At 36.7% G+C, this 25,141-nt stretch overlaps 1 protein-coding gene across 2 annotated transcripts in view; it reads right to left on the minus strand.

Moving 5' to 3' along the window:
* Positions 1 to 56: 56 nt before the first annotated feature.
* LOC105883318 (N-deacetylase and N-sulfotransferase 3) overlaps positions 57 to 25,141 on the minus strand; it is a 161,453-nt gene continuing 136,368 nt past the window's right edge. The window contains exons 10-13 of one of the 2 annotated variants that reach the window (XM_075998354.1): positions 21,766 to 21,936; positions 20,304 to 20,413; positions 9,457 to 9,559; positions 57 to 3,216 (exon numbers count right to left, since the gene is read on the minus strand). In XM_075998354.1, coding sequence (XP_075854469.1) covers positions 3,097 to 3,216; positions 9,457 to 9,559; positions 20,304 to 20,413; positions 21,766 to 21,936 — 504 coding nt within the window. In that variant the 3' untranslated portion in view covers positions 57 to 3,096. The remainder of the gene's footprint in view (positions 3,217 to 9,456; positions 9,560 to 20,303; positions 20,414 to 21,765; positions 21,937 to 25,141) is intronic. The other variant, XM_075998353.1, reaches the window with a different exon arrangement.

The following is a 25,141-nucleotide window of genomic DNA, read 5'->3' on the forward strand; positions in this document are numbered from 1 at the left end:
TAGAAAAGAAAGGGGTTGGAATAGAGACAAGAACATTTGCCCCCCCTTTTTTTGCAGAGGTTGTTTGTTTTGCTAGATTTTTATAAAGGAGGGACTAATAACTTTTAAAATGCTAAAGAAAGAAAGGGGTCCATCTGTGTGGGACAGAACAGAGTACGAGTTCTTGAGTCTTTTAAGTAAAATCGTGTGGTTCTCTTATGCTCTCATTCTGGGATCCTGTGGTGACCTAGGCGCTTACATCTATTAGAACTAAAAAAAAACTACAAGCAAAATCTAAATTTAGGAGGAGGATCTGTGAATGGTTACTTTCTCTCTCTCATTACATATGTGTGTGTGTAAAACTTACCACATAAAACTTACTAATTTCCCACTTGGAAGCTTCCTATCCATCTCTCCACTTTGAATTCTGTTAGTGGTATCTCTGTTCTATAACCTCCTCCCACTCACGCCCAGGCAAAACAACCAAATACCTACTTATTACCCAAAATCATCAGTCTCAAACTCTTCATTTTCTTATCAGAGTTTATTGTTGTCCATATGAGGTACCATGCTACTATTAGAATTATATCCAGGTTTTTTATTTTAAAAAACTCAGAGAAAAAATGTTTCCAGTAATTTTCATTCAATGTGAATGACAAGAATATTATAGCTATAAACATTGAAATAACCATTTCATTTCTTCCTGAGGAAGTTTCATATTTTAAGCAATGAAAAAGGGAATTCTATACAAAGCTAGTTTTCAATCACATTACCGCTCATTCTTTTTTCATGTGTATTTACGTTACTTGCAGAATAGTATAATCACCGGCTGGAGGATGTAACGTGGAAAGTAGGTGTGTCATCTAGAATGTGATGCTACCTTCAAGACACGTTGAGTGGTCAAAAATCCTTTCAGATTTGCTGCTCTAAGCTTGTACTTGTGAATGAATAGTTTGGTATTCTCTCTTCCTTTTTTTCTCTATTTATACAAACATCAAGTATGTTTTCGACATTTATTTTAAAGCGTGAGCTGTTCAGTCAATTCACCTAGACAAAATTATGCCATTAGCAGCTTTGCTTAGAAGTTCAAATGTACATCTCACCATTAAAGCATGAATGTGTTTTTACTTTTTTAAAATCAGCATAAATGTTGCCAAATGAAAATATGACACTGTGTATAACTGCTGGCGCCTATTGTCACTGTTTGACCTCTTTACCCAGTTTTCTTAAATTAGTGGCGATGAAAGACTATGATAATTTTCCTAGCGTGTTTAGCATGGGTGGCTTCAAAAGAGGCAGCAGGAAGCATGCAGACCGAGTTTACCAGGTTTGTCTAAATGACTTTGATTTTGCTTTTGCAGACAGGAGTCTTAAAAACTGGCTCTTTCTCCAATTCTTTCTGCTAATAGTTTGTTTAAAAATTAGTGTATCTTTTGGGTACATGAAACTTTAAATGAATATTTACTTAGTAATTATAATGTACATTAAAGATTTTATATAATAAGTGGGAGGATCTCACAATTTGCTTTCTAATTAGCGGCTGATAGTTTAGTTTTACACATTGTAAGGACAATGAAAATCTTTTTGCTAGAGATTTTCCTTGCATATCTTGTTTTTCTAATCAAACCTGTGATCACATTTTATAAAAGCTTACAATTATAGCAGGGAATTTAATTTTCAAATGTATACCATGGAGTACATTTGAAAATTAAGTAAATGTTAACAGGAAAATAAGTATGACTTCTTTAATTTTCTTTCTTGAATACTTTATCAGTCATGTATATCACTTAAAATTTAAGTGTAAATATATTTCAAGAGCCATACTTTGCTCATCTTTGTACTTTCTGCTTTTAGTAGGTCATCCGTACATTTAAATATGTTTTGTTATCTTCTACCAGAGTGATGTGTGAAATATTTAAAAATATGCTAGTGTTTCTCTGCCTTGTATCAAAAGTATCACTGTAAATATTGGATTACAAATTAATCATATATTAATTTGTTTTTGTTATAAATCTCTATGTTACATAATTTTATTTTGAACTACCTAGGAAAAATGTTTTTCAATAATTTAAATGTAAATAGCCTAAACACATCATCTAGGGAAACTGTGCTTAGTTTTCATTCAATAGATTTTGCTCTGGGGGACATTAAAAAAAAGCTATTCACATTGAAGTCGATCTGTTTCTGGAGATGATACATACTTTAGAGTTTTTGCATGCATTTCTGTAGAACTAGTGAGGACTACTAGAATAGATTTGCAGCAAGTGGACATAGAGTTCTCAGTGATGTATCTTTAGACCCCTACAATTTCTCCCTTTTAGAGAATTTAGTCAGTACACTTTACATTATTATTTATTCTTTTGGCATATTCAATGTGTTTCTATTTACCATCCAACAGTTTTATAATATATATTTCAGTATAACAGTTACATTATGATGGAGGAGTTAGTAATTTTTATATAAATGCACTAGAATATGTATATGAAAAATCACTTTTTTTTTTTTTTGCTATAGCACTTTTTTTGATGCAGATAAAGCTCATAATAACTTTTCCCTCCCTGATCTAGCACAAATTATAATTTACAGTTATTTCTAAACACTTCAGTGGATTTGAATTTTGGCAAGCATTTTTCATGAGTGTTATGCTTTTGACATTTTATGCTACATGTGATGTTTATTTTGCTTCTTGCTTTGTAGGACTTTATAGAATCAAAGAATAAGAAAACATTGTACAGGCAAACAGCAGTCTAAAAATCTACAGAGACACAATCTTAGTTGATACATAAAGGTGTAAATATTACTGTGAAATGGAACAGTTCTGCATTTGTGTTCGATATTTATGTTGGTTGCTACTGACTTCCACATAAGTGCACAGTAGTCTACAATAATACCACAGGCTCAGATATGGGTTAAGAGAAAGACCATAGGCCTCAAGGCTTATAACAGATACTTTTTCTTTTTTTCTAATCATCCACATGCCAGCACATGGAAGGAACTTTGTTCTTTTTTCTCATGTGAAGAGGTATATTTTTCAACAGCCTTTTGGTAGCTTCGGGAAGCTTTGGAAAAGGTGCGTTTTACATGGCAGCTGAAGTCTCCAGAAGTTTTCTCTCAGTGCTATCTCACTTTCTGCAGCTCTTGTCTCAGCCAGGATGGCAGAGGCTGCCCCAGTTTGTGCAGCAGCTTTGAGAGTTCCACGTTGTGATCTCGGTAGTAGCTTGACAGAAATGCTCTGCTCTGAGTGGGAGGACGAGATAAATGTACATTTCATTTTGTTTATTGAAGTATGTTTCATAGACTTTGACTTAAATCAGTATGAAGTATGCCATATCCAGATTAAAATTTGTGGTAAGCATGTGGAAGAAAAATTCACTAAAGAAATTGAAATATTACAAAAAAATAAAACTGAACTCCTGGAAATGAAGAATCTATTCAGGGAACTACAAAACACAGTAGAAAAAGCCTCAAGAACAGGGTAGATCAAACAGAAGAAGGAATCTTAGAGATTGAAGATAACACCTTCCAATTAAATAAGTCAGTCACAGAGATAGAGCAGAGAAATAAGAGAGCAAAGCCTACAAGAAATGTGGGATTATTTGAAGAAGCCTAATGTGAAAGTTATGAGCATTCCTGAAGGCAAAGAAGGTAACACGCAAGGGTTGGATAAGCTATTTGAAGATATAATAGAGGAAAATTTCTCAGGCCTTGCTAAAAATCTAGATATCCAGGTACAAGAAGCTCCAAGGACCCCTAGGAGATTGAATGCTAACAGGAAGACACCATGACATGCAGTCATCAGACTGACCAAAATATCCACTAAAGAGGCCCTTCTATGAGCTGTAAGGTGAAAGAAACACGTAACATACAAAGTAAAGCCTATCTGAATAATACCAGACTTGTCAGCTGAAACCTTACAAGCAAGAAGAGACTGAGGCACCATTCTCACTCTTCTGAAATAGAATAATGCCCAGCCTAGAATCTTGTACCCTGCAAAATTAAGTTTTATATATGAAGGAAAAATACATTCTCAGATAAGCAAAGACTGAGGGAATTCACCAAGACCAGCCCTCCAAGAAGTACTTAAAACAGTTACACACAGATCAGCACAGTAAACATTCATGAATGTAAAAGCTAAAGATCAAAGGCCAGATACCACAATGGCTCAAGAGAGAAAACAAAGCAACAAAGTTCAACCCAACAGGATGAACAGAAATTTGCCCCACCTATCAGTTCTCTCAATAAATGTGAATGGCTTGAACTCCCCACTCAAGAGACATAGGCTCGCCAAATGGATAAAAAAAAATACAAGCCAAGTATCCGCTGGCTTCAGGAAACACATCTAACTTGCAAGGATGCATTTAGACTAAATGTAAAGGGTTGGAAATCAATATTTCAAGCAAACAGAAGCCAAAAGAAGGCTAGTGTGGTGGTTTTGATTTCAGATAATGTAGTTTTTAAATTAACAAAAGTAATGAAAGACAAAGAGGGTCACTATATAATGGTGAAGGGTACAGTTTAACAAGAAGACATAACAATTCCAAATATGTATGCACCTAACTTAGGTGCACCCAGATTCATAAAGGAAATTCTACTTGATCTAAACAAATTGGTAAACAGCAACACCATAATAGCCACCATAACACCCTGCTGACAGCACAGGACAGATCTTCCAAACAGAAAATTAACAAAGAAATAATGGACTTAAACATAACTCTAGAACAAATGGGCCTGACTGACATTTATAGGACATTCTACCCCAAAATCACTAAATATATGTTCTTCTCATCAGCTCATGAAACATTCTCTGACATTGACCATATCCTAGGACACAAAGCATGTCTCAAAAAATTTAAAAAAGTTGAAATTATACCATGTATTTTCTCAGATCACAGTGGAACAAAGTAGAAATCAACCCTAACAGAAACTTTCATTTCTATACAAAGTCATGGAAACTAAACAACCTTCTGCTGAATGATTACTTCATAAACAAGGAAATCAAGATGGAAATCAAAAGATTCTTTGAACTAAATGACAAAGGAGACACAAATTATCAAAATCTGTGGGACACAGGTAAAGCACTCCTGAGAGAAAAGTTTATTTCCATAAATGCCTATATCCAAAAGTCAGAAAGATCACAAATAGACAATCTAATGAATCAACTCAAAGAGCTGGGAAAAAAAAAGAACAGACTGACCCCAAACCCAGCATAAGAAGTGAAATTAATAAGACCAAATCAGAACTAAATGAAATTGGCAATAGGAAAACTATATGGAAGATTAATAAAACAAAAAGTTGGTTCTTTGAAAAAATAAAATCAACATGCCTTTGGCTAGACTAATGAAAAGCAGAAAAGAAAAATCTCTAACAAGCTCCATCAGGAAGAAAAATGGAGAAATTACAACTGATGCCGTGGAGATAAAAGAATATAATTCATGAATACTACAAAAACCTTTATTGCACAAACTGGAAAATGTGGAGGCAATGGACAAATTTTTAGAAACATACAGCCTCCTTAGGCTCAATCAGAAAGAAATAGAATTCCTGAACAGACCAATATCAAGTACTGAAATTGAAACAGCAATAAAAAAACTCCCTAAAAAGAAAAGTCCTGGACCAGATGGTTTCACACCTGAATTTTATCATACCTACAAAGAAGAACTGTTGCCTATCCTGCAGAAATTATTCCACAGCATCGAGAAGGATGGAATCCTCCCCAACATATTTTATGAAGCCAACATAATCCTGTTACCTAAACCAGGAAAGGACGCAACAAAAAAGAAAACTACAGACCAATATCCCTTATGAATATACATGCAAAAATTCTCAACAAAATCCTCACTAACCGAATCCAGGTGCTTATCAAGAAAATAATCCATCACAATCAAGTGGGCTTCATCCCAGAGATGCAGGGGATAGTTCAACATATGCAAATCTATAAATGTAATTCATCATATAAACAGAAGCAAAAACAAAGACCATAGGATCCTCTCAATAGATGCAGAAAAAGCATTTGACAAAATTCAACACCCTTTTATGATAAGAACTCTTAATAAAATAGGCATAGATGGGGCTTACCTAAAAATGATACAAGCCATATATGACAAATCCACAGCCAACATCATACTGAATGGGGAAAAACTGAAAGCCTTTCCACTTGGAACTGGAACCAGGCAAGGTTGCCCACTATCTCCACTTCTATTCAACATAGTGCTGGAGTCCTTGCTATAGCAATTAGAGAATAGAGTGCAATTAAGGGCATCCAAATGGGGAAAGAGATCGAACTCTTACTCTTTGCTGATGATTTGATATTATATCTAGAAAACCCCAAGGATTCAACCAAGAGACTCCTGGAATTGATAAATGAATTCAATAAAGTCTCAGGATATAAAATCAATACACATAAATCCGAGGAATTTATATATGCCAACAACAGTCAAACCGAGAACCAAATCAAAGACTCAATACCCTTCACAATAGCAACAAAGAAAATAAAGTACCTACAAATATGTTTAAGGAGGCAAAAGACCTCTACAGGGAGACCTAAGAAACACTGAGGAAGGAAATAGCAGAGGACGTAAACAGGTGGAAAACCCTACCATGCTCATGGGTTGGCAGAATCAACATTGTTAAAATGTCTATACTATCCAAAGTGATCTGCAGATTCAATGCAATTCCTATTAAAATACCAACATTATTTTTCACAAATATGGAGAAAATAATTTTATGCTTCGTATGGAACCAGAGAAGATCCTGTACAGCAAAAGAAATTCTAGGCAATAAAAAATGAAATGGGAGTTATCAATTTACCATACTTCAAACTATTCTATAGGGTTATAGTAATTAAAACATCTTTGCACTGGCACAAGAACAGGGATGTTGACCAGTGGAACAGAACTGAGAACCCAGATATAAAACCATCCTCATATAGTCATCTAATCATTGACAAAGAAGACAAAAACATATACTGGGGAAAAGAATCCTTATTCAACAAATGGTGCTGGAAAAACTGGATAGCCACATGTAGAAAACTGAAATAGGATCCACACCTTTCATCTTTCACAAAAATCAATTCACACTGGGTAACAGAGTTAAACTTAAGGTGTGAAACTATTAGAATTCTAGAGGAAAACGTTGGAAATACTCTTCTAGACATTGGCCTAGGCAAAGAATATATGAAGAAGACTCCAAAGGCAATCACAGCAATAGCAAAAATAAATAAAGGGAACTGATCAAATTAAAAAGCTTCTGCACAGCCAAAGAAACTGTCATGAAAGCAAACAGACAATCTACAGAATGGGAGAAAATTGTCACATGCTGCATACCCAATAAAGGGCTGATAACAAGAATCTATTTAGAACTTAGGAAAATCAGCAAAGAAAAAAATCAAAAAACTCTATCAAAAAGTGGGCAAAGGACATGAACAGAAATTTTTCAAAAGAAGACAGAATAATGGCCAACAAACATGAAAAAATGTTCAACATCTCTAATCATCAGGGAAATGCAAATCAAAACCACAATGAGATATCACTTTTCTCCAGTGAGAACGGCCTTTATCAAAAAGTCCCCAAACAATAAATGTTGGCGTGGATGTGGAGAGACAGGAACACTCCTACACTGCTGGTGGGACTGCAAACAAGTGCAACCATTGTGGAAAGCAATGTGTAGATACCTTAAAAAGAGATACAAGTAGACCTACCATTTGACCTAGCAATCCCATTACTGAGCATCGACCCAAAAGAACAAAAGACATTCTATAAAAAAGACATCTGCACTTGAATGTTTATAGCAGCACAATTCACAATTGGAAAGATGTGGAAACAACTCAAGTGTCCATCAATACATGAGTGGATTAATAAAATACGGTATATGTATAGCATGGAGTACTATTCAGCTATAAGAAACAACAGTGATATATTACCTCTTGTATTTTCCTTGATAGAGCTGGAACCCTTTCTACTAAGTGAAGTATCCCAAGAATGGAAAAATAAGCACCACAAGTACTCACCAGCAAATTGGTTTCACTGATCAACACCTAAGTGCACATATAGGAATAACATTTATCGGGTGTTGGGCAGATGGGAAGGGGAGGATGGGATGGGTATATTACATGGGTATACATACATAATGAGTGCGGTGCGCACCGTCTGGGGGATGGACATGCTTGAAGCTCTGACTTGGGGGGTGGGGGAAGGAAGGGCAACATATGTACCCTAAACATTTCTACCCCTATAATATGCTGAAATAAACAAAAATAAAAGCATAATTTCAAAAAAAGAGAGAAAGATATGCTTCAGTGTCTTTTAAACATTTTAGCTTTAATAAATAGGGAAATAGCTTTGACATAAATGTAAATATTTTATATTAATTTCTTCAAATACAATAGAAATTGCACTTTAGTTTCTTGTAATGTGTTAGGATTGTTTTCATAGTGCTCTGAAGGTATGTTTTAACGATCAACCAATGAAAACTGGAGTTCTGAGAATGTAATTTATCAAAATGACAGTGCCCTCTTCCACAGCTTCTATACAGAATCTGAGTATCAGGCTATGGAGGACAGGGCCTGTCACCAGCAAGCTGTCACAAAAAGTTGCCCTGAAAGTCTTGTTAATTAAAAGTATTCAAATAAGTTCAGCTCACCTTAGAATTCTCTGACCACCTTGGGTTTCTTAGTTAACATAATGTATTAAACATGTGGGGGGGGGAAATCCCAAATAATATTTTTGAGATCTAAAAAAATTATAAATCATAATCTACCTACATTCTTATAGTCAAGCTATATACTAGCTAGATGGATTATGAAATAAAAATATTAATAAATCTTAATATATGTGAAATAAGCATTAAAGTAAAAATACAGGGTATACAAACTGAGAAATCTATGGCATTAAGTGATTGCCATGTCACTATTCTGAACAGAATAAACATGAAGTGCTAGATACATATCACAGAGTGTGCATGTCCCCATTCCCCAAAGCCTAAATTATCTTCTAGTATGTTAGATGTTTGAGAAATATATTAATTCTTTAATTGTATTAGCATATTAACAGTTCAGAGCTGAGCATATTATATTAGTAAATAATGTCATTACCCAGGCCATACTTTCTCCTACAGAGTGACTTAGGCAACGAAACAAAATAGAAATCTTTTGGTCCTGTTTTTACTTTCCAATTGATATATTTTCTGTCTTGGTTTCAGTTAACATTTATGCTAAAATGTCTGTGTCTGTCACCTATTTGGAATGAGATGTTACCTTTTGTTTTTATTCAAAATGTCAAATTCTATTGTTTTACTTTATTCTTGCATGATAGGTAATATCATTGGAAAAATCAAAACAAGCAGTCTACATGTACTAAAATCAAAATGTCAGTTTTAATTTTGACTTTAGGCTGAATTTTGACTTTAGTTTTCTAAGAAAGTAGCTATGACATTCTTTATCATTTTGCTTATTTAATTTGTATTTTTAAGCTCTGTACTTACATCAGAATCCATTGGAGGGTATTTTCTTCCTTTGCTCTTTCCAAGGCATTTTGTTTTACCTTCTTCCAATAACTGACACCAGAAACCTTTATGTGAATCAAACCTAGGAAAAGAAAAATACAAAAAACCCAACAATTATTTTTCAAGCAATTTATAAGATATAATGACCAATATACATAAACATTTTAATTTGGATATCAATGATATCAATCTATAACCAGATAAACTGTTTTTTTTTTTTTTAAACTATATCCCTTGGCATAAAGTCTTTTGGCATACTTCTGAATTCTCAGTCCATCTGTCATATTTGTGAGTTTGCCAGATTTCTAATAGGAAAATTTTCAGTGGAAGTTCTCCTGTTAATAGAAATTAATGAAACTGCCTCCTTCATCTAAAAGGAAAAGACTCGTAAGTTTCAAGTCCACTCTTTCCCTTTGTAGGGTTTAAAATGAAAAGTCAGTCTTCATCTACGTCTATGGATTTAGATGGTACTGACATCTTACAACCTACAAGACGGTAGAAGAGAAGAGGTTTTGGTGTGCCATGGAGTGGTCACTTTTAGGGTTTTCTGTCTATAATCTATTTGAATTTTCTTCCAGAGCCACTTTCTTCTTTTGGCATGAGCTCTGTATTAAAGTAATAGCACCTACAAATGGCATCGTCATGCCATAATTATAATAAAATAATGGAAGCACATCAAATTCATGTTTTAGTTTACCAGAATATTTCATATAACTCTCATTTGAGTTGGCATTATAACTCCTTAAGGATATCATGTGTAGGATTCTTCCCATTTTATGGCACTTAGCATAGCATTTGCCTGTTGTAAACATTTATCAAATATTAGTTGAATAAAAAATGAAAAAGAAGAGAATGTTTGTCAAGGTTTATTTATCTTAGACTACAAATTTTTCAGTATTCAGGTCATAATTCAAGTCTAAGCCTCCTGACTCTAGATTCAGGGCCTTTTCTTTTTTCACTGGTCTCTAGGTCTGTTTTGTGTTATTAATAAAGCAGTTATTTCCATACTTAGATATAAAAGTAATTGTCAGAAATAATTTTTGCTGGGTGCAGTGGCTCATGCCTGGAATCCTAGCACTTTGGGAGGCCAAAGAGGGAGGATTGCTTGAGGGCAGGAGTTTGACACCAACCTCGGCAACAAAGCGAGACCCCCAAAACAAAACAAAAAACAATATGAAATAATTTTTTCACATTGTTTTTGTTATTCAATAACTCTACTGCCATATTTTCTTCTCCATTAGAAAGAATTATCACTTAGGGTCACTACTTCTCAGAATGCTACTTCTCAACACGGGAATGGAAAACCAAATACCTCATGTTCTCACTTACAAGTGGGAGCTAAGCCACATGGTATGGACATATGCAGACTGGTACAATGGGCACTGGAGACTTAGAAGGGGGGAGAATGCAAGCGGGGTGAGGGAAGAAAAACTACTGATCAGGTGCAATGTGCACTATTGGGGGATGGGAACACTAAAAAACCAGACATCTCTTCTATACAATTCATCCGTGTAACCCACACTCACTTGTACCCTTAAGTCTATCAAAATCTATCAAATCTATCAGAAGACTAGTATTTATAGAATATCAACTCTCTCCAAATCTATCTATAGATTCAGTGTGATTCCAATCAAAACTCCAGTGGGCTCTTTTTTTTTAGTAGAAATTAAAAATGATTTGAAGATGTGTATGGAAATTTAAAGGACTTAGAGAGAAGGTCCTAAATTTGAAAACAAAGAGCAAAATTGGAGATCTTACACTATTTGATTTCAAGATTTTCTGTAATGCTACCATAATCAATGCAATGTGGTACTGGCATCAATGGACCAATGGATCAGTGGAACAAAATAAAGAGTACATAAATAGACCTACACTTCTGTGGTCAACTGATTTTCAAAAAATAGGAGCCAAGGTAATTCAATGGGAAAGGATTAGTTTTTCATACAGGTTTGCACAAGAAAAATTGGATATCTATATGGAAAAAGTGAACATTCACCCATACCTCACACTGTATATACAAATTGACTTGAAATGGATTATTGTCCTAAATATAAGTGCTAAAACTATAAAAATTCTGGGAGAAAACACAGGGAAAAACACATAAAAAATTTTGTAACCTTGAGTTAGGCAAAGATTTCTTAGGATGAACCAACTATAAAAGAAAAATAATGATAATTTAAAATTCATCAAGATTTAAAATTTTGCTCTTCTAATGACACTTAAGAAGATAAAAAGAGAAACCATAGCTAATCTTGTAGAGTTTATAATTATAGTCCTATGAAAAGAATGTAAACCGAGATTTCTGCCTTTGCACTGCTTTGTGTATTAGAGACAATAAAGTAATAACATTCCCCTAATGCAAAGCCTGTTTTTCATCATTAGTAATACAGCTGTAGGAGATCAGGACACAATATGTTGTGTCTTCATGTTGTTTATATTCTTGTTTGATTCAGTAAAGCAACGGAATAAATTAGTTATATAATTAGAGGTACAAGGAGAACATTAATAAAGATAGTATTATTTAATCTATATATGAAAGCTTTTTAGAAACTATAATACAATATTTCTGGAAGTCTGCTATTGATGTAATAGTTTTCATTAACATTTTGCTATCAGCAGTTTCTACAATTGAATTCTGACTCATTTTAAGTATTCAAGTGATCAAAATTCAGAATCCAGATCAGCTATTATTTTTTGCTAATATACCTTGCTGTAGATATTAGGTTATTAGATGTGAAATGTCTGATTTTGAATCAAAAGTATAGTTTATTATATCTCAAATAAGCAGCAGTACAATTAATCAAACTATGCATCTAAACTATCAACACAGTTTTGCCATCTTGATGTTAGATTGTTTATGTCAGCAGTGAAGAAGCCTGGGAGCAAGTGTGGTGGTGAAATCGTGAAAGGCATTTTCCACAGCTTGTTGAGACTTGAGTGTTTTTCCTTGCAAGAAGTGGTCCAGGCCGGGCATGGTGGCTCATGCCTGTAATCCTAGCTCTCTGGGAGGCCGAGGCGGGTGGATTGCTCGAGGTCGGGAGTTCGAAACCAGCCTGAGCAAGAGTGAGACCCCGTCTCTACTATAAATAGAAAGAAACTAATTGGCCAACTAATATATATAGAAAAAATTAGCCGGGTATGGTGGCTCATGCCTGTAGTCCCAGCTACTTGGGAGGCTGAGACAGAAGGATCGCTTGAGCCCAGGAGTTTGAGGTTGCTGTGAGCTAGGCTGACGCCATGGCACTCACTCTAGCCTAGGCAACAAAGTGAGACTCTGTCTCAAAAAAAAAAAAAAAAAAGAAGTGGTCCAAAGCCTAGAAGAGATGGTAGTCAGTTGGTGCAAGGTCTGGTGAATACCGTGGATGACAGAGTTTTTCCAAGTCCAGCTGCTGTAGTTTGAGCACCGTTGTCTGTACAACATGGTTGAGCGTTGTCTTGCCAGAGGATTGGCCTGTCTTTATTGACCAGTCTTGGCTGCCTAATGACCAGTATCCTCATCATTTCATCCAACACTGGTTGCTGTAAACATCCACTGTAGTCAATTAACCAAGTTTCATGAAGTTGTAGTGCAGTGGTCCCCAACCTTTTTGGCACCAGGGACCGGTTTCATGGAAGGCAATTTTTCCATGGACCAGGGGCAGGGGTTGGTGGTATGGTTTCAGGATGATTCAAGCGCATTACATTTATTGTGCAGTCAAACCTCTCTGCTAATGATAATCTGCATTTGCAGCTGCTCCCCAGCGCTAGCATCACTGCCTCAGATCATCAGGCAGTAGAGTCTCATAAGGAGCACACAATCTAGATCCCTCCCACGTGCAGTTTACAGTGGGCCTCACGCTCCTGTGAGAATCTAACGCCCCTGCTGATCTGACAGGAGGCGGAGCTCATGTGGTGATGCGAGTGATGGGGAGCGGCTGTAAATACAGATGAAGCTTTGTTTGCTCCCCACTGCTCACCTCTGTGCAGTCTGGTTCCTAACAGGCCACATACTGGTACGGGTCTGCAGCTCCACTATAGCCGTGCCTGCAGGGGAGACCAGTGCTGGACCACCAAACAGACACTATTAGCTTTTTTTTGATGAATATTGGGTTTTGGACTGTGTTTTGGCACTCCATCTTTTTCCAACCATTGTGCCGAACACTTGCTATTGTCAAGAAGAATCCATTTTTAATCGCACATAACAATACAGTATAGAAATGGTTCATCTTTATGTTGTGACAGCAAAGAAAGGCAAGCTTCCAGATGATTTCTTTTCTGATGCTTGTTTAATTCATGGGGAACCCATCTGTCCAGCTTCTTTACCTTGCCCATTTGTTTCAAGTGGCGCAATGTTGTTGGAATAGTAACGTTGAACCTTGCTGCTCATTCACGCGTAGGTTGAGATGGATTCATTTCCACCACATCTTTCAGCTTTTCATTATCCACTTTGGTCTCAGGTCACCCACAGGGCTCATTTTCAAGATTAAAATCACCAGGACAGAATTTCTCAAACCTATCGACGTACCGTGCGTTCATTAGTCACATCCTTCCCAAACACTTTGTTGATATTCCGAGCTGTGTGCGTTGCATGGGTTCCATGACAGAACTCATATTCGAAAACAACATGAATTTTTGACTTATCCAGGGTTTTACAAAAATTGCTCCCCAAAAAATTGATAATCACAAACCAAACCATGCATTTGAAAGACTGAGGATGTACCTTCACAATAAAAATAAAATGAGAAATGTCAAAGTGAAACGTCAGAGATATCAACTGTCAAACTTAGTACTTAAGGAAATTGGACATTTCATATTTAAAGTAATACATGACTGGAATATACACATGCTGTGTGTTAAAATGAGCAGCTTTCTGATAAAAGGTTTTTCTTTTCTTTCGTTCTTCATCTTCTTTTTTTTTTTAAAGAGACAGAATCTCACTCTGTCACCCAGCTGGAGTGGAGTGACCTGATCATAACTCACTGAAGCTTTGAACTCCTGGGCTCAAGCAGTCTCCTGTTTCAGCCTCCTGAGTAGCTGGAACTACAGGCATGTGCCACTATACCTGGCTAATTAAAAAAAATATTTTTGTAGAGATGGGGTCTCACTATGTTGCCCAGACTTGTCTTGAACTCTGGGCCTCAAGTGATCCTCCTGCCTTGGCCTCCCAAAGTGCTGGGATTACAAGCATGAGCTACTGTACCTGGCCCAATTTTTCTAAGAAATACTGAACTTCATACAGGTTTAAATTAAGAATTAAAAAAGTAGTGTTTTTTTTCCCCCCACTCCTGCTAATTAAATGTGTGTGTGTGTGGCTGCCACCCAGCCTAGGCATTGCATGCACGATATCATAGACCATGGTGTGTGTGCGGGTGGGCGTGGGAAGGAGAGGAAGGTAGAAGGGAAAGCACGTCTATGGTGGCTTGAGGGACTGGAGCTTGTCCTCCACAGAGAACAGTCATGACAGGTGGTGCAGGGACTGCTGTTCACGCCCGACCCTGAGTCTGGGACACAGGCAGCAGCATTTCAGAGCCAAGTGAAGAAGGCTGGCAGAAGATGGAGAATCTCTCACATGTATTCAGAATAGCAGAGTGTCCCTCTGAAGAACAGCCTCAGAGGACTTTTGGGACAGGAAGGAAACAACTTCTTATGTAAGCCCTGGCAGCCTGGCCAGGGCTGGGCCCGCCTTTCACGGCTTTCAGGGAGCGAACATGCTGGAGGAAGTGTTATGTATTGTTGAGTGTCTCTATGACTCACTGGAAAAAGGGATGCATTATTTACCACTGTGTCCCTGGAGTCGTGCACATAATAGTTATTCAATAAAACTTTGTTGAACTAAAGAGTAAAAGAAGAATGGACAAGAATAGTTGTTGTCTGGAATATCACCTGGGGATGTCTAGAAATAACTGGAAAAGACTGTGGTTAGAGGTACCAAGATTCTCCCACTGATTCAACCTCTAACCAATAACATTTCTATATTAATGAAAATATGACCTTAATTCTACCTGTGTGCAAGTGAATCCTAGGAGACACTCAGTTTACACTTATAAAGTTAAGGTATGTCTGAGATGCCTTTAAATTGAAAAACCATTTGCATGGGAGAATACTGAATTGCTAATAGTGCAGATAAATTTCAAAACCAAAATACCATCATATAGTTGTTACTTAAGACAAGCATAGAAGTTTGTAAGTTCTCTCCTGACAAACATACTTTTATGATTTAATGAATAATTTTACTGATACACATTTTATTTTTAACAACTTTTTTGGAAGTATAATTCACATAACATTCACTTATTGTTAAGTGTATAATTTAATGATATTTAGCAAATTTACATAATTGCATAATTATCACCATAATCCAGTTTTAGAACATTTCCACTCCCCACGCCAAGACCCCTAGAGCCCATTGTAGTCAATCCCTGCTGTTGTTCCCAGTACCAGGCAGCACTGATCTTCTTAGTATAAATTTGTCTTTTCTGAACATATCCTTTTTTTCCTGGTATGAATATACTAAATTATTCCATTTACCACTTAATGGGCATTTGGATTATCTAGTTTTGAGAATTCAAAACAATCCAAATTATGAATAATGTTGCTATGAACATTTACTTACAAGTTTTTATGGACTTAGGTTTTCATTTATCTTGGGTAGATTCCTAGGAGTGGAATTGGATTGTTGGGTGAGTTTCTGTTTAATTTTTAAGAAACTGCAAAACTGCTTTCCAAAGTGACCATATATCATGCATTATCATTAGCTATATATGAAGGTTCCAGTTTCTCCACATTCTTGCCAACATTTGTTATTCTCTTTTGGATTACAGCCATTCTAAGGGGTAGTGTTATCTCAATGTAATTTTGATTTGCACATCTCTGATTACATATTTATTATGCAATACGACATTGAGTATATCTGGAGATGGATTCTGTTCATAGCAAAGTCTGAGACACCTTACTCATTTTAAGGTTCTAGTTTTTTAAAGGAAGTACTTCCTGTTAAAATACTGTTCATTAGTAAAAATTAACAATATTGTTTTTCTCAGATTCTAACATCTTGTGCCAATATAGAAGAGCTTAACAGATTGGCTGTGTACATTCCAGAGATAACTGATTGAGTTTCAATTCTGCCTCTTTAACTTATTTGCTGAGTGACTTTTGGCTTAACTTTCCTAAGCCTCAGTTTTTCCATCTGAAAAATGGAGCTAACTGTACCTATCACATAGTGTTTTCATGAAGTAATAGGTATGTGTATATATATATGTAAAAATATAAACCACATATATATGTGTATATATAAACACACATATATATAATACTTAGAACATACATATTTATTTTGAAATGTTACAACCACTTTAAAGAATTTGTCATAAGAAATTGGAGACGACTTTTTTTTCCTTTTCACTACTTAGCATTTGTAGGTGTTCTTGCATAAGTCATCCAAAGAACCAATAGATTTTAGTTACTATGGCTACTATATTTTGCTCCCCAATTTTTTTAATTTGGCACATTTTTACTCAAACTCATCTATAGTGGGTTGGATAAGAATTCCAGGGCAATAAATTTGGTTGCCAGGGAAGTGATATTAGAAACAACTGGAGTCCTTCTGAATTTTGAAGCAGCTTTAGTCCTTTATGACTTAGCTAAGTCTTATGAACAAAACAAAACAAAGAAGCAAAAAAACTATATTAAGCCCCTGGATTTCAAATTCTCAATGCCCATTTATTGAAGTTTTCAAAGTAAATTGGTATTAAAAATTCATATAACATACTCTGGTTTCATTCATCTTAACAAACAAGTTAATTGAGAAATAAAGATGCCTAGTTCAGGTATTTCTAAATGTTAAGTATTTCTAAACATGAAGACTTCTGTCATGGTCATTGATGGCTAGATATAATTGTGAATATATATATTCATGGCAAAATTAAAAGTTCATATCTTTATTTTAGTCTATTCAAATTAGCTCAATTCCCTCTAAGCATTATTTACTTTGCTTTATCTTAAATGATAGCTTGATCACACATAACATGAAAGCTAAAGCAGTATCAGTGTATCAATCCTATTTACGATTTTAGGGATTAAGGTTATGTTGAACAAGATTGGTAAAATGCTGGTTTACTTGATTGAATGAAAAAGTTCCCATTATATTAAATTTATATTGCTTATTTCAATCACACGTATCATCACTGAGAATATCAGATTTTATAAACATACTAAATATGTCATTTAAAATCCATGACGACAATACTAAGTCATAGTAAGACATATCATAAGACCTAGACTATCCAGTGGAAGCCTTGAACACTTTCTATAGCAATCATGGAAAGGAATAAACAATACTCTTGACAATGGAGGCTCATTGCCAGTATTCTTGAAAATAGTTTGATAATGGAATTTGCTGCATTGAAGACAATCAGTTTAGAGACCTCTTAGACTATTCTTTCATGCCAGGATTGCACAGTAAAACCTTTGTATAGACCTTGTTTCATTCATTTATTCTACTGTGTGCAAAGCACTGAATTTGTGTGGTTAGCTGAGCATTCATATTGGTATGCAGTTGAGTACATCCTTAGAGAACTTTAAATGAAAAAAATTTATTTTTAAGCCCCCAAGAGACAGTCTTCACTATCACTAGCAGGAAAATAAGAAGTAATAACAAAGCATACAAAGGATCTCTTGCCAACTGGTATACACGGCATTTCTGAGGCTATGCCTGCACCTCTAATCATTCCCAATATTTCCAAAGCACTACAGAAAGTATCGTTACTTTAACAAGAGAAACTAAATTGTGAGGTCAGGGTTCAGATAAATAACTGCTAAAAGGGCATGGGGTGAAGGAAGATCAATTTAGACCTAAGACAATGACATGAAACTTCCAAATATCCTACAACATGTGCACGGCGGGTTCTACAAGGTGTGTCAGGTCAACTGATGATTGACAAGAAAATGTAAAAGAAACTGAATGGAAATGCATAATCTCTATCAGCACAGTGAGCACGTGGGCAGCCCTGCTGGCCCAGAAACTACACATATCTTACCTTGCTACTTCACCCACTGAGGCCCCCAACCAGGTTAGAGAATCACATACTGGATAATTTTAGCTAGATACATGCTGGGTGCAAAGTGACCCACAGTTCTTTGTATGTAGCATGTTGCTTTGATATTCTCTTACAAGTATACACTGCCTTTTCTCAGCAGTGGAGATGAATGAAAGCTTGCTGCTGAGCTGGGGGCAGAGGACACAGACCTCGCATGCAGGTCAAGGACCATTCCATAAGAAAAACAGATTATGTCTTTATAGAATACTGTAACTTCTTTTTTCTGAAATACAATGCTTTGCTCTTACACTCCATAAAAAGACCCAAAGATAAGCCAACTTGAAGTAGAAAACTGTTTAGAAAATAAAAGCTTTCTTTTCTCAGGGATACTTAAAAAGATATAAAAGAGAAAGTGGACTTGAATTTCTAACTGCAAACTAAAGTCATTCAGCTTTCTTTAAGGTTAAGTTGAATGCTAAACACCTAAGGCTAGTGTGTCTGTTAGTGCTTGAACCAAGCTCTCGAAACCCTGGCAGTACTCAGCACAGAAAACACAAGCTCGGAAGGTTAATAACAACAGCAAAGTGAATGATTCTCAGGAAGGAAGCTCAAAACTGCAGAGTTCCACCTACTCCCTTGCCCTCTAAACCAAAGTGTCCCTCTCATGTGCCTCTACGTATGATTTGTGCAAGACATAAGTAGTATTTGATATTTTTCTGCCAATCTTTACTGTAAGGGATGCTGAAAGGTAAAAGAAACCTGCCTCTCACTTTCTAAATGGAAATAGGATAAAGAGTATTTAAAGAAAGGGAAACCCAGTTGATCTATGGAACTGAGTTTTACACTAAAAAATACAATGGAAGAATTCCATAATATAGTCTTTGTCAGTTTCTTTAAGGCTCAGCCCATTAGCCTAAGATTTAAAAAAATTTTTTTATAGTGAGAGTCAGGTCTGTGGCCCCATTCCACTATCTTCCAGTTGTTCTAATAATACACATAACCTTCATAGATCTGATTGTGAACCATTACAAATGGACAGAGTAAGATGGAAGTCTTATTTAAAAATACTAAATGAAGCCTGGAGTGAGAGCTAGGGTGAGGTAAGAGAGGAGCGTGGTGTGTGAGGCCTGAGAGTGAGAGCCTCTTTGAACTCCAGCACCCCTCTGGCCTCTCCCTGTGGGTCCCAGCCCTAGGGAGTCAACTGCCTAAGAAGATCAGAGGAAACCAGCAAAAACCATACAAACCAACCAACAAACCAAACCAGTGCTGTAACTGCCAAGGCCTCTCGAGGAGAGGTGACTGGGGACACTTATAATGGGTAAAGACAGAGAAGCAAAAACCGGAAGTGTGTTTAAGAGCACATACATCTCTGTCACTCAGTCACCTAGTGGGCTATTTTTTTTTTTTTCTGTATGACATTGTTTCTGAAAATTGCACAAAGAGAGAAGAGTGAGTTCCTAAACTCCTAAGTTAATCACCTGTTCCTACTTCCTCTTTTAAGGTTTTTAAAGATTCACAACTGTTTTGTTTCTCAATTTCCTTTCAAGGGAAATCTTTGCACAATTATTTGTTTTTTTTTTTTTTTCATTGTATAGTATACTTACATCTTTGCACAATTAGGAATCAACAGAATTTAGGCCATTTCTTTGGCACATCGTTGAAATGTTCTTTCCCAAGTAATTAATGTCAAATCGAAAAATAATCAGTATATGAAGAAAAGCTAACCCTAAAAAATTGCATCGCCAAACTACAATTTCTCTAAAATAAGTTTTCTCCTGAAATGTCAATAAACTAATTAGAATGTAAACTTACGTTAAAGCTTCCGAGTAATTATAATGAGGGGAGACTCCTAGAAACTTCTGTACTTCATCCATCACTGTAGCAGGATCAGTTCTTAGCTGTTGCCCATCAATAATCAGCAACTAAATTACCAAAGAAATAAAAATAAAAAAAAACAAAACCCAGTGCACATTGAAAAAGACATGTTAACTGTATAATGAAACATTTCTGTACTCTGAACTCATTCTGCGAGAGACGCTGTCCTGAGGGGGTTTGCATGCGTCGTTAGACGTAAGTAAATAGGTCATCCTCACTCACGACCCGGAACAAGAAATAAATCATGCCAACTGAGTGCATTCATGCTTTGTAATCTGATAAGTCCTATAAACATTATGAAACAAAAAAAGGCAGTTGAGAGGACCAAGGAAGCTTAGAAATGGGACACGAAATCACAGATGGAAACCAAGTTTAAAAGCAAAGCAATGATTCCACCACTCGAGCTGGGAGCAGCGCTGTGCAAGAGAAGGAAGGGTGCGCCCGGCCCAGGAGCGACACATCGAGGCTGTGCCCTCCACAGTGCCACTCGGGAGCAGCACGGTGAGGTCTGAAGAAACATTTTGATAATCACATGCAGAAGAAGGTATAAGACTCCCAGAGGACCTGAACATGGACAGAATTCCTCAAGAGGCTACAGGGAGAATGTGCTTGTCACTCAGGCGAGGCTGGACGCAGCGAGACACCGCGACAGAGGCCACGACGGAAGGCCACAGAGCCTGGAGTGCAGCTCCTGCCCACACTTCTTCTCCAATGTTCCTCTCTAGTCCAGACCAGCACTGTTCCACAGGGCCTTCTATGGTCATGGACATGCTCTACAGCTGCCGGGTTTAAGTTGTAGCTACTCAGCATTTGAGATGTGGCTAATGCAATTTAGGAACTGAATTTTTAATTTTATTTAGCATAATTTTAAATAGCCATACGTGGTAGTGTCTGTAACACTGGACAGCATGGTTCTAGATGCACAGGTACACCCTGTATCTGATGTCACTGGATTGCTTAGGGGTTGGTTTGCGATCTAGGTCAACACCAGGCACAGAGAGAAGCAAGAGAACTGAGACAAACATAGGACAAGGTGGTTCAATAGGGAAATAATGGTACTTAATTAAGCAAAACAACATTTGTCTGGTTTGGTTAAGGGGTTCTCTTTCAAGCTCCATTCATCTCAGAATATGAATCAGGGATCTAAGGCTTTTGAAGCTCTTTACAACCAGGAAAGGTATGCACTAGAAAGCAGAGCAGGGAGAATTATCCTCAAATACTCTTAGAAAATTAAACAGTTTTCTACCCCTGCCTATTTATTTTTCTCTGCCACGGTTTCATTTTTTACAATGAAAGAGTAAAAGCTAGTAATGTTTTAATGAGTAAAAACTTTATCCTTGAGGCAAAGTCATCAACTTAATGACACTGTCACATGATGTAAGTTATCACTACTCCATACCTGAAAGGGGGGGAAATAGACAAGCCATCTCTCGATGTGGCTGGCGTACCACCCCGGAACCAGACATCTCTTCTGCAGGGCTCTCAGCTCCGAAGGTGCATGGGGCCCAGCTGAGATCACTTCGTAGAAGCTAAACTTTAGAGCTGCAGGGTCTTCATGTGATCGCTGATGCTATGATGAAAAGGTGGATAATTAAACAACCTGCAGCACAGGCATAAATAATTAAAAATCAATCTTCACGACGTGTATCAAAGCTAAAGAAAAGACTGCCTCACTGCTGAAGAGTTATTTATTTTAAGGTTAATAACGGATGAAACTGTTTGCTTGGAGCATCAGGATTGAAAATTATGACCCTGATGAGAGTAAATTTTTGAGAACTTATTTGGTAGAAGTTGAATTCTTATCGATAGGATTCCTTAGCCAGCTTTACTGAGTTGTTTCCTTAGCGTGTACCTTTTATTCTGAAAGGAAACTTTTCAAAGCTGTATTAATGTCCGCTTTGCAGCCCATACACAAACCATTTATCACGTCCAGTGAATAGCCATGATACAAGCACACTGCTAGTTCTGCCTTCTGCTCCCCTATCTAGTAATGCAGTTTTAGATTAGAAAAGCCCTATCAGCTATTTTAAATGGAGAAACTACTAAAAACTCTGGCATGTACATTATCTGAAATCCACAGCTTTTATCATACATTACCCTAGCATCTGAAAGCCAAGATTGTTTTATTTAATGGTAACCTTTGCGGTGAATCAGTCATTTATTGTGCAGAAAATGCAGAAAGCAGCAGTCCAAATAGGAAAGTGTTTCATAATGGCACAGGCTCAGGCCCATGGGCTTAAGGAAATCACCTTTTCCTTAAATTGACCAATAAATATTCAGCCTTAGTGGGTTTGTGGATGTTTACTACATCTGGTTGAATAGCAAATTTTCTACACTTGAGAGTCAAATTACTGTACTACAAACTCTACTAGACTTCGTTAAAGCCTGAATTTTGCCACTGTGATCTGTTTGTAATATTTAGGACATTTTGTTAGCTTGCAGCCTTAAAACCTTCTTTTTCTGTAAATTCTCTATTTTTCAGGGGCTAAGTGGTTGCCAAGCTCCAATTTTCTCCTTTCTCTTTGAGTCAATTAAGGTTTATTTCTTTTTTCTCCAGATACCTGGTGGAAAAGGTAAAAGGTGCAAAATCAAATCAGTCAATTTACAGTTTGCTGTATATTTTGATTTAAAAGATGGTTCCAGGTTTTGCACGAATGATTAGTATGGAATTGTGGGATTCTCTGGATCTCAGCTTTGGAGGGTGTCTCTCTATCCTATTATGCAGATTATTATCAGTATGCCTCTCTAAGATATCATCTGCTTTGTATGACCTTTCCTGACAATCTATTCCTCCTCTTGTGAATCTGGAAAAACTGCTTTTGTTAAATAACAAAAGGACTCAGTGCTGAGAACGTTTATTCTCTAACATCGTAACTGTCCAGGACTTAGCTGTTTAAAATCATTATCAGTGAGAATGAAACATCCCATTCTTGCCTGGAGGGTGTGAGCTGCATGGGTCCCTTTAACATGGAGAAGTAGCCTTATATTCAACCCACTTGCAAATTTCAGATGAGGAATTTTTGTACACACAACATCCCACATTTATCTTTTCTTTCTTTTTCTTTCAGCATATTATGGGGGTGTAAACGTTAAGGTTACGTACATTGCCCTTGCCTCCCCTCCCCCCTCCAGTCTGAGCTTCAAGCATGTCCATCCCCCAGACCACTCACTATGTATGTAAATATTCATCCCCTCCTCCTCCCTCCCACCTGCCCCACACCCAATAAATTTTTTTTTTTAACATTTTGGTTACATTTTATATCTTTGCCTCTCCCTAGCAAGCCTTAGAGGTATGCCCTTCCCCTCCACAGTGCTCACCACATCCCTCAGATGTGGGTCCACCCCCCCAACCCGAATCCTTGGTGAACACCACCACCCTTTGAGCATCATAGTGTCAATCAGTCAGTGCCAATTTGATGGTGAGTACATGTGGAGCCCATTATTCTGATCTTGTGTCACCTCACTTTGGATAATGGGTTTAAGCTCAATCCAGGATAATATAAGCAGTGCTAGATCACTGTTGTTTCTTATAATTGAGTAATTTTCCATTGTAAACATATACCAAATTTTAATTATTCAGCCATGAATTGACGGATACTTGGGTTGTTTCCACATTCTTGCAATAGTGAATTGTGCTGCCATAAACATTTGGGTGCACATGTCTTTATAATAGAATGTCTTATGCTCTTTTGGGTAGATGCCTAATAATGCTATTGCTGGGTCCAATGGTATTTCTATTGTTAGCTCTTTGAGATATCTCCAAATTCTTTTCCACAAAGGTTGTACTAATTTGAAGTCCCACCAGCAGTACGGAGTGTTCCTATCTCTCCACATCCTTGCCAGCATTTGTTGTTTTGGGATTTTTTGATACAAGCCAATCTCACTGGGGTTAGATGATATCTCGTTGTGTTTTGATTTGCATTTCTCTAATGATTAGTGATGTTGAGCATTTTTTAATATGTTTGCTGGCCATTATTCTGTCTTCCTTGGAAAAGTTTCTGTTGCCCATTTATTGATGGGGTTGTTTGATTTTTTCTTGTCAATTCTTTTGAGTTCTAGATAGATTCTTGTTATCAGACCTTTATCAGAAGTATAGAGAGCAAATATTTTCTCCCATTCTGTAGGTTGTCTATTTGCTCTACTGATAGTTTCCTTGGTTGTGCAGAAGCTTTTTAATTTTATCAGATCCCATTTGTTTATTTTTGTTGCTGCAGTGATTGCTTTGGGAGTCCTCTTCAAGAATTCTTTGCCTAGACCAATGTGTGAAAGGGTTTTCCCAACATCTTCTTCTAGGATCCTTAAGGTTTCATGCCTTAGGTTTAAGTCTGTTATCCATCTTGAGTGGACTTTTGTGAGAGGTGAGAGGTAGGGATACAGATTCATTCTTCTGCATGTAGCTATCCAGTTTTCCCAGCACCATTTATTGAAGAAAGATTCTTTTCCCCATTGTATATTTTTGTCTGCTTTATCAAAGATTAGGTTACCATATGCAGATGGTTTCATCTCTGGAATCTCAGTCCTATTCCAAATATCAATACTTCTGTTCTTGTGCGAATACCATGCTGATTTAATTATTATTGCTTTATAGTACAGCTTGAAGTCAGGAAGACTGATGCCTCCCAGTTTGTTCTTTTTACTTAAGATTGCTTTGGCTATATGAGGTTTTTTCTGGTCCACATTTATCTTAACTTTAAAGTTTCCAAGGAAATAGGACCCTTAGTCTGTTTTTCAGCCCTGACTTGCTGATAACTCCTTTACACACAGCTCTGCCTTGT

Source organism: Microcebus murinus, chromosome 27 (genome assembly GCF_040939455.1).
Source record: "Microcebus murinus isolate Inina chromosome 27, M.murinus_Inina_mat1.0, whole genome shotgun sequence".
NCBI classification, from domain to species: domain Eukaryota; kingdom Metazoa; phylum Chordata; class Mammalia; order Primates; family Cheirogaleidae; genus Microcebus; species Microcebus murinus.